The 15,859-nt window shown below is 41.5% G+C and overlaps 3 protein-coding genes across 3 annotated transcripts in view; 1 reads left to right on the top strand and 2 right to left on the bottom strand.

Annotated features, from left to right (window-relative positions):
* LOC134291769 (uncharacterized) overlaps positions 1-15,859 on the bottom strand; it is a 582,206-nt gene that overhangs the window by 393,647 nt on the left and 172,700 nt on the right. The gene's annotated exons all lie outside the window — the stretch shown is intronic.
* LOC109402897 (large ribosomal subunit protein mL39) lies at positions 3,879-5,504 on the bottom strand. Its single transcript, XM_029868635.2, has 5 exons — positions 5,321-5,504; positions 5,075-5,257; positions 4,564-4,806; positions 4,058-4,503; positions 3,879-3,992 (listed from the first exon to the last, which is right to left on the bottom strand). The coding sequence occupies exons 1-5, from the start codon at positions 5,391-5,393 to the stop codon at positions 3,933-3,935; spliced, it is 1,005 nt and encodes a 334-aa protein (XP_029724495.2). The 5' UTR covers positions 5,394-5,504; the 3' UTR covers positions 3,879-3,932.
* LOC134289990 (uncharacterized) lies at positions 9,976-14,008 on the top strand. The gene is made up of 2 exons (XM_062856883.1): positions 9,976-10,999; positions 11,368-14,008. The coding sequence occupies exons 1-2, from the start codon at positions 10,953-10,955 to the stop codon at positions 12,422-12,424; spliced, it is 1,104 nt and encodes a 367-aa protein (XP_062712867.1). The 5' UTR covers positions 9,976-10,952; the 3' UTR covers positions 12,425-14,008.

The following is a 15,859-nucleotide window of genomic DNA, read 5'->3' as shown; positions in this document are numbered from 1 at the left end:
TTAATTAACTACTGTGCGATGTTCATGTTGCTAGCGTTTAAGTTGAAAACGAACTAACGATTTGAAAATAATGTCCTCGTCTTTTAAATACAAGTAGGTATTTTTTTAATAAAATAAATATATAAGATGTAGTTTTTCTTTCCCCGTTGGTAAATATCTTTTGAAAATATAAACAAGATTTTCGTGAACCATGAAGCATTTCAGTCCAGATGGGTTGATACAGTTTCTGTATGGAACGATAATTTTCTGTCAGTTTTTACCCATTTTTAACATAAAAATAATTAAGTGTGTGACATTTCTAAGACTTAATTTGACAATTAACAGTTCCACCTTTGAAGCACTGTTAAATTTGCACTTTTTTTGTATGTGCTCGCATAACCAATAATCGAAATTAACAAAAAAAAAATAATTAAAAAAAATCAATTTTTCGATTTTATGTCAAAATGACGCTCATCCGCAGCTATCCGCAGCTGGATTCGCGTTCCGCAGATAGTATAGACCCCAAATTAAACTGTGGTGGCGGTCTCTTGAGACTGCTCGACCCTGCTTGTTAGTTATAGACCAACTTAGGCAAAATATGTTGTTTTTGTCAATAATTACTCATTTTTTTACCAATTTCAATTAACCGTGTAACCCCAACCATACACCCATTTTGAAGTTCAGACAATAACATTTCCAACAGTGGATTAAATTCCAAAATTAAATCGTTTTTTTCACTGAGAAAATTGCATTTGTTTAAAATGCATTTTTTCTACAATTTTCACTATTTTTCTAAGTCTGTTATCTGAGGCGCAATGAATTTCCATCACAGAGAGCTGAAATTTTGGGAATCTAGGTTTGAACTATCTGGCTATCGAATGGTATATGAGACACGTCATTCAAAGCAAGTAAATTTTTCGATTTTTGACCACCACTTTTCCCATAGTGCACCAAGCTCGTCTTACCTGGGATCGAATCCCACAATAGAGTTAATAAACTATAGAGGACGAATTCGAGAGTTCGAAGGTACGCTGCTGCCACCTGGAAAAAGTTGACTGTATGCGTGAAGGACCGATTTTTTAGCATGGGGAAGCATAGGTAGTCAGTTTTCAAATGCTTCTAAAAAAAAATTAAAACAATATTTAATTAAAAGCGGGTTGGTGTACGTGATGAGAAATTCAATTAGCAAACTTTTAAGCATATTATTTTGATTAAAAAGTTTTTTCCCAGATTAAGTACTGATTGTGTAGAAAACGAAGGTTCTTAACCCGTACATGAATCCGTTTTTAATTAAATAATGTTTTGAATTTTTTAGAAGCATTTTAAAATTGACTTAATTCCTATGCTTCCCCATGTTAAAAAATCGGCGCTTCACGCACATGGTCAACTGTGGTAATTTGCTTCGTAGTCCCCAATGTCGCTGCTATTCCTTTTGTTCTCGTTCACAAACATGTCGGGTACCTATCTGTCAAACTGCATACTTTTTCGCTTTGACACTTATAGCCCGGCTTATCTCCGCCAGCAAGAGATGTTTCGGCAGCGACGTCAGCGACATTCTTCCTCTATAGTTTATTACCTCTATTAATCCCACTCCCGACAAACTCGCAAAATGTGAGTTCTTCCTTTGGAAGGGAAGTAAGGCGTGGGTCCCGAGATGAACTAGCCTAAGGCTAAAAATCTCGTTAATCGATATATCGCCAGGAGCTCCGTAAGGCAGCCATCTTGGACCGCTCATTTTCGTCCTTTTTATAAATGATTTATGCGATCGCTTGCAGTCTGGCAAACTGCTCTACGCGGATGATTTGAAGCTGTTTCGAGTAGTAAAAACGATACTAGATTGCTGCGCTTTACAAGCCGACATCGAACGTGTGTCGAAATGGTGCGATATGAACGGTATGCAGATGAATGCCAAGAGGTGTAAAGTGATCTCGTTCAATCATCGCCGGTCTATTGTTAGATTTGAGTACAGCTTAGATAGCAAACCTCTGGAGAGAGTTTCGTCGATCAAGGATCTTGGTGTGATTCTCGATTCTAAACTTCGCTTCGACCAACATGTTGCCATAACTACGGCCAAAGCCAATGCAATGCTTGGTTTCCTGCGACGCAATACTCAGCATTTCGATGACATTTATGCACTTCAATCGCTGTACTGTGCATTAAAGTGTCTCGAGTATACCAAAGTGGAGAATCCTTGTCGTTTTGACAGGTCTCCTGCTCGATTGGAACTATGGGGATGACACTATATCGACTGTTCCAATTTTGACGTTTCTCCTCTTTGTTTTATCCAGGCTCGTTACTGTGCATTAGTTCGCAGTGTATTGAAGTACGGAGTGCAAGTTTGGGCTCCGTTTCATGCCGTCTATGCTGAAGGCATCGAGAGAGTCCAAAAGCGGTTCACCAGATATGCTCTTTGAGGTCTACCGTGGAATGATTCTGTTAACCTGCCTCCTTGAAGTCTAATGTGTTTTCTCTATAAATAATAGCATTTCATAGTCTGCTGGGATCCGTGAAGCTCTTGAAATCTCTAATATCATTTAGAGACACTATAGGGATATTCTAGGTCAGCCAAACTTTGTAATCCCCCTGGCATTTCATGAGGCATTCCAATATAGTTTTGAAATATTCCAGATCAACCAAACTACTTCGGAGGCCATAGCTTCAGGTTTACACTTGTGATAAGAGCTTTTGCCAGTTCGTTGGGTAGTGCTAGATCCACTGTATTTACCAAAGTAAATTCGTGAAACAATAAGTGTTGTTATATATTTTTGGGACATTATTGGCCATCGTTGTGGTGCTTAGTTGATAAAAACAACCATTGTAACATGAGGTGATTTCGTTTTAGATAATAACTTTAAAGGGTGTTCCGACTCAAATTGCACCACGAAAAATAGTGTATAACTTTTGATTGCATGCATCAAAATGGCTGATTTTTCAACCAGCAACAGTTTATTATATATAGATCAAAATCAAAATTTCATCAGGTTTAGTATTGACGGAGATATCTCCGATGCGAGAAATTTAGATTTTGTGAATCTTGTACAAATAAAGAAAAAAATAACAATTATTTTACGTAAATGTAACGCTTAAGTCGGAAATACTGAAACGATTACAATGAAACTTTTTCCACGTATGTTAATCAAGACCCATGATCTAAATTACACCAGTGCCATCTAGTGTGGTACATAATTGGTTTCTTTAACGGTAATGAGTTAATTTCATATGCTTAAACTGCACACCAGACTGGGGCGACATCAAAATTTTCATGAATTATGGTTTCCGGGAACCTATTTAAAACATGTTTAAGTTTATAAGGGAGCGATTTGGCCAAACACCTCTCGGCGGATTTTGTACTGGGCGGAGCTGTCAAGCAGTTGTCCACCTGTCAAAAGGTAATTTCAAAAAATCTCTTTGAAATTGATTTTCGGTATCTAAATAAAGTTCGAAAAATCTGAAAAAATCAGAGTGGCGCAGAAAAAGGTGCTCTTTCGTAAAATATTAAAAAAAATAATAAATTTACAAATTTAAAAACCCAATTGTTAATTGGAAATCTTTGCGGCACTGATTTTTATACACTTGAACGATTTTGTTGAGGACGTCATCTTTATATCTCTTTACTGAGTCGAGATATTAGTAACAGTAGTCCTTTTTCACCCCAAGGCCAACTGTTCAAAGGATTCCTTACTAATAACACATTACCGGACTAAGCTAGTCCAGATATTTGCAGAAATACAACATGCTTCTGAACTGAGATAGTAGCAAGTAGGTATAACGTTTGCACGTGAGTATTCCCAACACTGCGCTTAGGCTCGTTACACAATATTGTTAGAAATTGAAATGTTTAGATCCTTTGATGCTTTAGATACTGGCTTATTTTCTTTCCGAATAGTGAAACTCAAATATTTTCCTTTTTGACTCTATTATTGGAAGAAAGTAAAATAATAGAACATTACTTCTTACGCCACCTGTTCTGATGCAACCTCTTCATAAGGCTCATTTGGTAGTTTTGCAGGATTCTGCAAAAAAAAAAAGAAATAGGGCAATCTTACGGTGTTCATTTCATATGCATTCAGCAGCTTACCAGTTTTTTCGCACGATCTTCCAGAATACCGTAAGCGAAATGATTCAAGTTTAACCCAATAGGCAGCGCCACGCCTTGTACCCTGTAGAGCGACAGTTGATCCGTGCTTGACTTGGGAATTTCGTGTATGGCGGCAACCGTACATTTTCCAAGCAATCCGGTGGAGCTGACCATGGGTCCTTTACTGATGTCAACGTGATCTCCCACTCGGTAAACCGTGATCAACCCATTATTCTGGCTTGATATGCTTGGAATCTGCTCACGCTTGTACGGGTTGTCGCTGAACATCTGCTGAGCTAACTCGCTGTTTACATCCAAACGTTCGATGGGAAGGTCCTGCTGGGCTAGTTTAACCATCTCAATCGACAAAGCACGTAGCTCTTGGATCGTTGGCTTCCATCCGTTTTTGGATAAGGCAATATCGTGGACAAAGCTACCCGTTTTCACTAAAACAAACATTGATCTAAAGTTAATTTAAAAAACATCAAAAATCGCTATTCACTTACCATTTGGTTTGGGGAAACTGTGCAAGAACAGGCCTGCTTCATCCTTGAAGCTTTTGTGCAGAACCGCTCCAAGAAGGAATGAACAAGTTCTCCAGAATGCCTTGTTCACCAGATGCGGATCTGCCGAAGTGAAGTTCAGCAGCTGAAGCGTGCAGGGTTCTTCCAATGGTCTTCGCATATCCCACGGAGTGTTGTTATCGAGAAGGGCCAGAGCGGAGAATCGGCAGTATTTTTCACCAATATCTGAAAAACAAAGGGTTAATCAATAGGTTTGTCGTATTTATCCCAACAGATTCGTACAGAATGAATCATCATTTTACAACTTGTTTATACACTTTCCCGACTTTTTCCTGCATATTAAACGACAGACCACCATATTATATTTAGAAAATTTTACTACAAACTCTGCGTTAACGAGTTTTAATATTGCACTACATTACATAGTTGGTGCTCATGCTCTATGTTAAGATAAAATACTCTGTGAAACAAAAAAACTTGCAGTATAACTTACGTTTAGCGCAATCGAGTGGAGTAGAAAGTCCCTGATTCATCACCAGGGTTGTGTCTTTGGGCGTTCCGAGGTATCGGATCTCGATTTTCTCTATGCGGCCAACCATATCCCTCTGACGATTCTGTTCTTCGGCGAATAAACTGCTGGCAGCGCTCTGCAATTTGGAGGTGGCCGAGAAAAATCCTGCAATGCAAACATGCTGTCGTCTGTCGAGGTCGTGAGTTCATACATGAAGGAGGAACTTACTTGATGCCTGCGGTAAGCTGGTCGCCGATAATAGCTTCCTACTCACGTTGTACATTTTGTTACTCATAGACATTGCGAATTAATAACAAAATAATTGAATATACGGCTTAATTTTAAAGTTACTACTAACTAAAAATTACTTGAAAACTTATGTCACACCAGCCACCGGGAGGGTTTTGTTTACTATTTTCTACTCTACTGACAATCGCAAAACGTCACGCAGCGCACGCCACGTTAGCTCTCTATGAGAAATACAGGGTGGTACAGAACGACAAAAACGTTTCATTGCTTTCAAATATAGATGGCGATGGCGGCCTATCGATTGGTGGCGGACGAAATGCATAAGAGAACAGACGTCCGAACTCATGCAGTGCGATTGTGTAAAGCATTGCAGCGGTTGTTTTGAAATAACTGGGGATGTGGCCATTACGCGGCGCTGTCACATTTCGAATAGGGGTACAAATTTGCCGTTGTTTTACGTTGTTTTTTGGCGATAGTGTTGCTAGGTGTGCACCCAAATATTGCGAATCTTTTCTGAAATCCGCATACTGGTCAACAACTTGCGCCGACAGCCCATGCGCCGGGTTGTGCGCCATACAAAATGTAAATAAACAAGTGTCAAAATGGTTCACGCCAAGTGGTCTATCTCTCTTAGGGTTCGGATCCATTTTTTGTCTAAAACATTGAGCTTCCTTATGTCTGGATATAATGTACAACAAAGATATTATTGACGGTAACAAAGCTTTTACTTCGTTAAACCACTGATTAATAGTGATTTGGCAAGTGAAAAACTTGGCGCATGGGCAGTCGGCGCGCAAATTGTGCGCTGGTGTGCGGATTTGAGTTAATCGTCGCAAAGTGCCCTACACACATTATACCCTGGCGCACAACCTAGAGGTCGAAGAGAAACTTGTCGAAATGCTAAAAATTCTCGAGAAGCTCAATAGTTCCACCGAGAGAATGTGTTGGATTGACTGGGAAAACAATAATAGAATCACAGACAAACATACGTAACACCTTGAATGATTTTCATGGAAATCCATCACCCAGTTCACACTAGCATCACCTGGTGGAAAAGTTGCACGAATCACTGTGTTATGCAATATCGTCAACAGAAGGCGCTAAAGTGAAACGTCAAACGCATAGAAAAACGATGCGCGCGCCTCTGGTTGTGAGAGCCACAACTGTGAAAATTTAAAATGATCGTTAAAAGCGTGGTCGATGGAAATTTCGCAAGTGTTACGTCTGTTTGTCTGTGATAGAATGATTGCTGTGTACATTTTTATTGACTGCTATCACACAGACAAACAGACGTAATACTTGCAAAGTTTCCATCGACCACGCTTTTAACGATCATTTTGAATTTTCATAGTTGTGGCTTTCACAACCAGAGGCGCGCGCATCGTTTTTCTATGCGTTTGACGTTTCACACTAGCGCCTTCTGTTTACGGTATTGCACAACACAGTGATTCATGCAACTTTTCCACCAGGTGATGGTAGTGTGAACTGGGCGATGGATTTCCATGACAATCGTTCAAGGTGTTACGTCTGTTTGTCTGTGGCTATCAGTTGGCGCCAGCAGTGAAAATTGCATGCAAGAACTTTTATAGCATTTAGTTTCCAGCGCTGACAGTCCGGCGGCGACACCATCGCTTTTATTCAATGGGCCTTTTCATTTGACGTCTTAAATCAGCTGATTGTTCGGGCGTTTGACAGTTCTTCTATGAAGATGACACCACAGACAAACAGACGTAACACTTCGAACATTTTTCGATTCAAATCATAGTCACGAAAACATATTCGCCCAATGCTAAAAGGCCTATGTTTGACCGATCACCAACTAGGTGGCGGTAGTGAGCAAACGTCAAATTCCAACAAAAACGATGCGAGCGCCACGGTTGGGCAGTTGGCCAACTATCAAATTTTGAAAAAGACCGTTAAATCGGTGTACGATGGGAATTATCAGAGTGTTACGTCTGTTTGTCTGTGATGACACGTTCGTGTTAGCAGCTGTTGTTCAAGCCTTGTAAACAAATGCATGCACGGATCTGTCACATGAAAAGGCCTATGCATCGTCTGCCTCGGTCTGCGCTACTCTCGGTTGTCAACTTTCTTTAATTTTCACCTCAAGCTCACGGAAGCATGGTAGTCAAGAACTGTCAAATCGTATGGGAAAACGCGAAAAACGTTAATGAGCCATTTTACGAGACGTTTCGGATCAGCTGATCGCTCATTTCATGAATGAAAATTTGACAGGAGGTTGCGCCCAAGCCCGTGAGTGTTAATATCAATATCAACACTGTTGTCGTTTCGTAAAATAGACTATAGAAAATCTAGGTGGTGCGAATAGAAACGGTTTTATTTTTCAAGCTAGCTAACACACACCTTCACACTCCCGGCACACCGCTTGTAAACACGCACGAGCGTTCAATTTTCTTGCAACCACCTCTCTCAACGCGGTTGTCAAACACGCCGTCGCGACGCTGTTCGGAAATGGTAAACATGATCAATCCACCTTTATTCCGATTTTGTTCTCGTGTTCAAAGTTCATTATTTTCCATTAGCGATGGAAATTTTGATGGATAGTTGATACAAAATTAGCTAAAATAGGCTCAAAACAAAATTTATCCTTCTCCTCGCTTTCCAACGGCTTGACAGCAGCAAATGGAGATATCGTGACAACAGTTTTGATTTTATCCGCAGTACCTAGATAACAATACTCTTCAATCAATCACACAGGTTCAACAACCCGAATAAAAAATACAGTAGAAAAACCGAACGTTGTATTGTAACAGTACTACAGTCGAACCTCCATGAGTCGATGTTCCTTGACTCGATATCGACTCATGGAGGTAAAATTTTCCATACTGAAAAATAATTTCTGGGTTACTATGATGGTCCCCCCAAAAAGATTCCCAAAGGATTTTTGTTCCACTACTCGATATTTCCTTGAGTCGATGGTCCCTTCAATATCGACTCATGGAGGTTTTACTGTATTTAAAACCATATTTTTACAATAGACACCACTGTAAAAATAAAAATACAATAACAATAAAATGTAATGTAGAACCCAATACAGTATATTGTAAATAAGATTTTTACAATATACTATACGGGTGGTTAAGTATCGTAACAATATAAAAAAATATTTTTCTCCATATATATTTTTTTGCAAAACCATACATTATATTGTAAATGAATTGTTATAAATACTGATACGTGGGTTTTAATAAACCGTACATTGTATGGTACACATATGGTTTCAAACAATAAAATGTACCGTAAATATATTGTTTTTATTTGTAGTTTCACTACTGGTTATACATTTAATTAAATGGTTTTGGAATGGTTCTCTTTTGTTACCCAAGTAACCAAGATGCTGAAGCCTTATTGCATGCAGATATACGGTGTACTTAGAGCAATCATTACTTTACATGAAAACTTAAAGTTGATTTAAAGTGGAAATGGGCAATTATGCGGCTGCTTCAAGATTATACCAGTATAATCTTAATTTGATTGTATAATTGCCCACTTCCACTTTAAATCAACCTTAAGTTTGCATGTAAAGTAATGATTGCACTAAATACACCGTATATCTGCATGCAATAAGGCTTCAGCACCGTGGTTACTTGGGTATGTTGTATTGGTTTATGTTGTATTGGTTTACATTACATAAACCATATAATGTTATATTATCTTGTCATTTTCCTCCTGTTAATGGCATCTTAGGCTTACTAGCATTATGGGAATGCGCTCTGGGAATTCTCCAGAGCGTTTTGGATAACCCTTCTGTAGTAGCCAGAGGTGTCAGCTTATGAGTTGTATATTTTGAGAGTTTGGACAATTTGAAAGTCTTATCATACCGTGTGCGATTATCATTATTTTAGCGTGCACGAATGAATGCTTGTGAACGTGCTCTCGAAATGCTAACGCAGACTTGACACCTTGCGTGCGAGATGTAACAGAAACGTCAATCATGCGTAAGCATGTGCTGGATGGAAATTTAGATGTACTTCAGTTTAGTGAACGTTGTTGTGACGGACGGACGTCCGTGTTGGCTTGTGGTAAAAGCAGTGGAAAAAAAATCGGCTGATGGCGGATCAGCCGAAAAAGAGAGCTCGGACACCACAATGGCGCAGCTGGTGTAGAAACATTGCGCTCTCACGGGAAGGCTGTAACGGAATATTTAAGTTGGTTTGGATCATTGTGATTAGGAAGAGTAAATGAAATTAGATCGGAAAATTCCCCGGTAAGACTCCCTGCCTGAAAAGCAGTGGAGTAGGCCGGATGGTGAAAAACGGATCCTCCGGTAAGACTCCCTGCCTGAAAAGCAGTGGAGTAGGCCGGAAGGAGAAAAACGGATCCCCCGGTAAGACTCCCTGCCTGAACAACAGCAGAGTAGGCCGGAAGAAAAAAAGGATCCCCCGGAAAGACTCCCTGCCTCAGCAGCAGCAGAGTAGGCCGGAAGATAAAAAAAAAGGATCCCCCGGTAAGACTCCCTGCCTGAACAGCAGCAGAGTAGGCCGGAACGTGGAATAACAGATTCCCCCGTAAGACTTCCTGCCAAAACGGCAATGGAGAAGACCGGGAGGTAAGATCACAGGCAAACAGATAATGTGATGATGATCACAGACAAACAGATGATGTGATTGTGGGATACACAAGGGGTTGGTCACTCGGCACATTGTGCCCGGCACACATGCCGGCACATCTCGGCACACATGCCGGCACAATCCGGCACACATGGGCACAACATAGAAATCCAACTTTGCGGTATGGAATCAAACTGTCATTATACTTACGATTGCAAAAAATCCCTTCATAAAGATTCTAGACAAGTGTTCTGGGTGGAATTTTGTCGGTAAACACCGACTAGACCAATAACATTCGCCAAAAATAGACAGGATTATAATTAGCGCAAAAACATTCTAAGAAAATATTCCACTGGGCACATTCGGCACACCTCCGGCACGTTCGGCACACTTCGGCACACACTGAAAAACAACCGGCACAGTTTAGGCACATATTGGCACACGCTCAAAAATCACGGCACAAATGAAGTGTGCTGAATGACCAACCCCTTGGGGATACATGAAAAATACTAAATGGTGAAAAGTCTTATTCTTTTGATTTGTAGTAAAGCGAGGTTGAAACTTAACATTTTATTCAATGAAAACAGATAACCGTGTACAAAGCTCTACGCACCCGTCGAAGGCAATGTATGTAACGCTAGCAGAAGCTCAAAAAAAAAATACTCGATGACTTTGACTCCGACAAACGAGAAGTGGGCCAAAGAAAAAAAGCGCGAGATCTTGGAGGGTTGTAGAGTTGGATCTAGCTCGAGAGCACCGAAAAAACGTGAAGGAGGAAAAGAGAGAGAATGAGGCTGCTTCAAGACTTTTAGAATGATTGGAAAAAAAGATGCGCAGGTAGTTTGTTGGAGTAGGATGAGGGTAGGAAAATGGTGTGTAGAGCGGAACGGAGAAATATTCGGGACGACTAAAAACGCGGGAAAACGAGGCGAGCTGAAGCAATCACGGCTCTTGCATGAAAAGTGGACTCATTCAGTGTTTCATGTTCGACGCGGTAGCATCGAAAAATAAAGTTTTGAGTTTTATTGAAATTAATCAAAATGGATTCCAGGCGGTACGACATTGGCGTAGCTAACGCTCCCAACAAGTAAGTTTAAAACGGTCGTAATGAGGATGAAACCTACTGGTTACGTGCTTACCAATTATGTGTACATGGTTCGGCAGAAAATTCATGATAAGTCGTTCCAATAACCGAATTTGGCAAAACAAAATGAAAGATAAGCCAACTTCAGTACTCTGGCAAAAAAATAAGGTGAGCCCAGTTGAGAAGGTTTGAAAAACATGAGAAACGAGAAATCACTGGCAAAAAAAAAAGGTAAGCCAGGTTGGAAAATTGGCAAAATAAGAGAGATAAGCCATTGATAAATTTCAAAATTGGTTGCACGAATTAATTTCAAATCAAATTTCAAGAAAAGGAAAGTTATAGAACTGACAACTAGAAATTTGAACTTACAGGAAGAAGAAGAGCTCGAAGTTGGATGCAGCGATAAGACAATTGTCCGAAGCCAACTCCAGCAATGCCCTTCTTGCGGAAGAACTGGAAAAGGCACAAGAGACAATCCGTTCCTTGCAAACAAGCCTATCGTCTGCTAGAAGCGAATGTGGAGAAGTCAACAGTGCGGAATTTGAAAACGAGCTAGGACCCTCCAGTACCCGACGAATCGCGCAGCGTCGGAATGAGTCGACGGTCGAACTATCTCGGTTTGTGTCGTCGATGAACCAGATGTCAGTGTCGTCAATAAGCGTACCAGAATGTAAGCCGAGTATGGAGGGTGAAGATATATCCAGGCTTGACTTCGACGCGTGGCAAGATCTCTTGAAGAACTCGTTGGCGTTGGCAGGAATTACCGACGAGGCGACACAATTCACAGTATTCAAGGTCAAGGCGGGTCAGAAGCTTCTTGAAGTGTTCAGGGCAACTGAATCTTCCAGCGAAGCCCCGGATTTGGAAATGCACCCGTTCTCCAACGCAATGTTCCGCCTCAAGACGTACTTCGCATCCACTTCAGACGTTATGCTCCAACGCAGGAAGCTTGCGCTTATGACGCAGCAATCCAATGAATCAGATCTGGCCTTTATCAGAAGAGTCGGCATAGCAGCCCGGCAGTGTGAGTACCCAGAAGGAAAACAATTCGAAGAAGTTTTGAGCACGGTGGCCGAGCAGGCCAAGCACAAGGAAGTAAGAATCGCTGCACTGAGAATGATGAACCGGAAGGCAGCGATGGCCGATCTAGTCGACAAGGTGCGAGAGATCGAGACTATACGTTTGAATGAGGAGTATGTCGCCAAAAAGCAAGCCGTAGCAGAACCGTCAGCGGCCTCTGTGAATGCAGTACGGGCTACTGGTGTACCATCACGATATGTTGCCAGTTACACAACTCCAGCCTACGGTAGGACTCCGTACCAGCGATCTAATCTTCGCGGTGGAAATCGAGGCCAACGGGCTCCACGAGGCATGACATGGCGGGGTTCAAGCTCTCCTGTTCCAGAACGATGCACGCGGTGCACATAGGCGAAACTACCGGGGGTGCCGGGGTTGCCAGGCACCCCCTAGAATTTTGAAGCATTGCTGTGAGATATGGGGCGATGAATGAGGCATGGATGAACTAATGAATATTTGTTCCTAGTGCACCCCCTGGCAAAAATTTGTAGTTTCGCCAATGGCGGTGCAACAGCATTTATCACTCGGCAGAAAGATGTTTTGCTATTAAGATGACGTGCCATAATTGCGGTGGCGTAGGTCATCTTTTGCGAGCCTGCACTTTGCCAGTAGCAGCAAGGAACCGGCAACTGCTCGGTGACCGGAAGATTGAGGAACAGGCGTTGACAGTAGAGGTGGTTGGAACCAAGCCAGAGACGAAGCTCGACGACGAGAATGCTGAGAAATCTGTAAGTGAAAATTGAGGTTTAAAAATAATCATCAATGGGCAAGTGAGATATGGTTTTTCTTTCTTTTTTTGTTAACTTGAACTTGAAATAATAAACTAAATGAATTCGTTACGAAGAGCATATTCCAAATAATGAATGTTCTGCCAATTATATCACAATGCCATTACTGCTTCTTATCTCAGCCCATTATGATGCTAATTTCTAGTAATTGCAAAACTAAACTATTTGCTTCGGCAGGATTCCGAACGGGACGTTTCTACTATTGCTGAAGTTCACGAGCCGGTTGACAGTGGAATTATAAAGGCTATGGTAGCAGGAATGCCTTGCGAATTCCTGATCGATTCAGGAGCACAGGTAAACACTGTAACACAGCAGATGTTCGAAAAGTTGATCGCAAATGAAGAGTACTGCAAAGGATTACACAACATTCAACCAGGCAGTGATCGGCCATTGAAAGCGTACGCTACATCAGACGGTATACAGGTGTTATGTACATTCGAGGCCTTGCTACAGATCTCGGATGACCGTCCAGTATTGTTGGAAAAATTTTATGTCGTCAGAGAAATGCGTGCATTACTGAGCAGGTCCACATCAACCAGATACAGCATCCTGCTCCTCGGCTTGAAGGTTCCTCTTATTGATTGTAATCTCGGAAAGGTCGACAAGTGCAACTGGCAGAAAATTGCGTTCATAACGACGTCAGAGCCATTCCCGAAGTTCAACATTCCGGCCGCAAAAATCAGCTACCGTCTTACCCCGCTCGTTCGACACGTTTTAATTCGACACTTTTTAATTCGTACCCCGCTTATTCGACACATGTCGAATTAAAAAGTGTTGGAATGTCACAGGGATGTACACTGTAAATGCAAAACAATTTAATATTGCACTTATACTCGCACCCGCAGCAGCTCCTCTTGCAGACGCTAATTCCGGAAGTTCAGTTTTGATGCTATTTGACGCTCAAACCGCCTGAAGATCAACCGGAATCGACTGAGGATGGCAACAACCGTAAAAAGAACGAGCTTTTCAATCGCACCACCGCAATATCTGTTGAAATCATGTTTCATAACAAATCCGGAAATCAAAACAAAAACAAAAATAGAGTTGCCAAATTTCAATGAGCAACGTGGTGTAGGGTGACCAGTTTGTCGAATTAAAAGTTTACCCCGGTTATTCGACAACAGTCGGTGTCGTATTAGCGGGGTAATACGGTGTGATTCGTCTAAGCCACCATGTAGGAACATTTACATGAATGTGCCACCTGCTATGAAACATGCGGTGAACAAAAGACTCGAGGAATTGATCTCAGCAGATATCATCGAACGCGTAACGGAAGGTATGGACACCTCATTTTGCTCGTCCATGCTTATCGTACCAAAAGGACCGAACGACTTCCGACTCGTAGTGGACCTACGAGGACCAAATCGTTACATCCTCCGTAGTCCGTATAGTATGCCTAGTATGGACAAAATACTTGCGAAGCTGGAAGGTGCCAAATGGTTTTCTACGATAGATTTGTCCAGTGCCTTTTTTCATATAGAAGTCCACGAAAGTTCACGGCATTTGACAAACTTTATGACTGAATTTGGCATGTTCCGATACAAACGACTACCCTTCGGATTATGCAATTCTCCTGATATCTTCCAGGTAGGGTTACCAATTATATATAAGAGTACTTTTTTTTTGTCTAGTAACACACATTGTAGTTAATAGTCATGTTAAACCTGGTATACCTTGCAGGAAGTAATGGAGCGCACGATTCTCGAAGATTGCGAAGGTGTATGCAATTATCTTGACGACGTTCTAATTTTCGGTGCCACGAAAGAGGAGCACGATAAGAATCTTGCCGTAGTTCAGGAAAGGCTGAAAGACCACAATGTGAAAGTCAACTATTCGAAGTGTGTTTTCAGTAGCCAAAAGGTCACATTCGTTGGATTTGAGTTAACAGCAGAAGGATGGAGAATCGACCAAGAGAAGATGAACGCCATTAAACATTTCAAGCGCCCTGCAACTTGTGCTGAGGTAAAGAGCTTCCTCGGATTGATTACTTTCGTTGACAAGTTTCTCGTTCATCGCGCAACAAAGACCGAACATCTTAGGGCATTGGCAAACGCTGCAAGGTTCTACTGGACAGACAAGGAGGAGGATGAATTCATCTCTATGCAGACTGATGCGATCGAAGCAATCAAAACGTTGGGATACTACAGTAATACGGACAAAACTGAGCTTTTTGTTGACGCTTCTGCCGTTGGACTAGGAGCTGTATTAGTCCAATACAATACGGAAGAGATCCCGAGGATAATCGCTTGCGCATCGAAAGCACTCACGGCCACAGAGAAGAATTACCCACAATCACATAGAGAAGCTTTAGCGGTGGTATGGGGCATTGAACGGTTTACTTTTTATCTAACTGGACGCCCTTTTGTTGTACGTACCGATGCCTCAGCGAATGAATTCATTTATCATTCCAACTACCGCATTGGAAAGCGAGCTTTCTCTCGGGCCGAAGGATACGCATTGAGGCTACAACCATATGATTTTACATTGGACAGAATCAAGGGAGAAGACAACGTGGCAGATGCGTTATCGCGTCTGATTCGCAATTCTCAAAAACCAGAACCCTTCGACGACGACAGTGATTGCCATGTGCTGTGCTCTTTGGACGCGGGCTGCATGGAAATCACCCTAAGTGAAATCGAATCAAGCTCAGAACAAGACGAGGAGATGCGGGATCTACGGTTTGCCTTGCAGAATGATGTGTGGTCCCAGGATTTACGTAAGTTTGAAGTTCACAAGAAAAATCTTCACAGTCTGGGGGCATTGCTTTGTAAGGGAGACAAAATAATCCTTCCTAAAGATCTCAGAGAAAAAGCTTTGAAGTCAGCTCATAGCGGTCACATTGGAGAGGTAGCTATGAAGCGCATAATGCGAGATTTCTTTTGGTGGCCCCCCGAATAAAAAATACAGTAGAAAAACCGAATGTTGTATTGTAACAGTACTATTTAGAACCATATTGTTACAATAAACACCACTGTAAAATAAAAAATACAAAAACAAT

Source organism: Aedes albopictus, chromosome 3 (genome assembly GCF_035046485.1).
Source record: "Aedes albopictus strain Foshan chromosome 3, AalbF5, whole genome shotgun sequence".
Taxonomy (NCBI): Eukaryota; Metazoa; Arthropoda; class Insecta; order Diptera; family Culicidae; genus Aedes; species Aedes albopictus.
Note: the sequence above shows the minus strand (reverse complement) of the source record. Positions and strands in the feature narration are given on the sequence as shown.

Excerpts from the sequence above, each read along its gene's own strand:
- LOC109402897 (XM_029868635.2), bottom strand. The coding sequence starts at position 5,393 with ATGTCTATGAGTAACAAAATGTACAACGTGAGTAGGAAGCTATTATCG. Across the intron at positions 5,258-5,320 it reads CAGCTTACCGCAGGCATCAA|GATTTTTCTCGGCCACCTCC; the intron begins GTAAGTTCCTCC and ends TTTGCATTGCAG. Across the intron at positions 4,807-5,074 it reads TCCACTCGATTGCGCTAAAC|ATATTGGTGAAAAATACTGC; the intron begins GTAAGTTATACT and ends TTTGTTTTTCAG.
- LOC134289990 (XM_062856883.1), top strand. The coding sequence starts at position 10,953 with ATGGATTCCAGGCGGTACGACATTGGCGTAGCTAACGCTCCCAACAA. Across the intron at positions 11,000-11,367 it reads GTAGCTAACGCTCCCAACAA|GAAGAAGAAGAGCTCGAAGT; the intron begins GTAAGTTTAAAA and ends TTGAACTTACAG.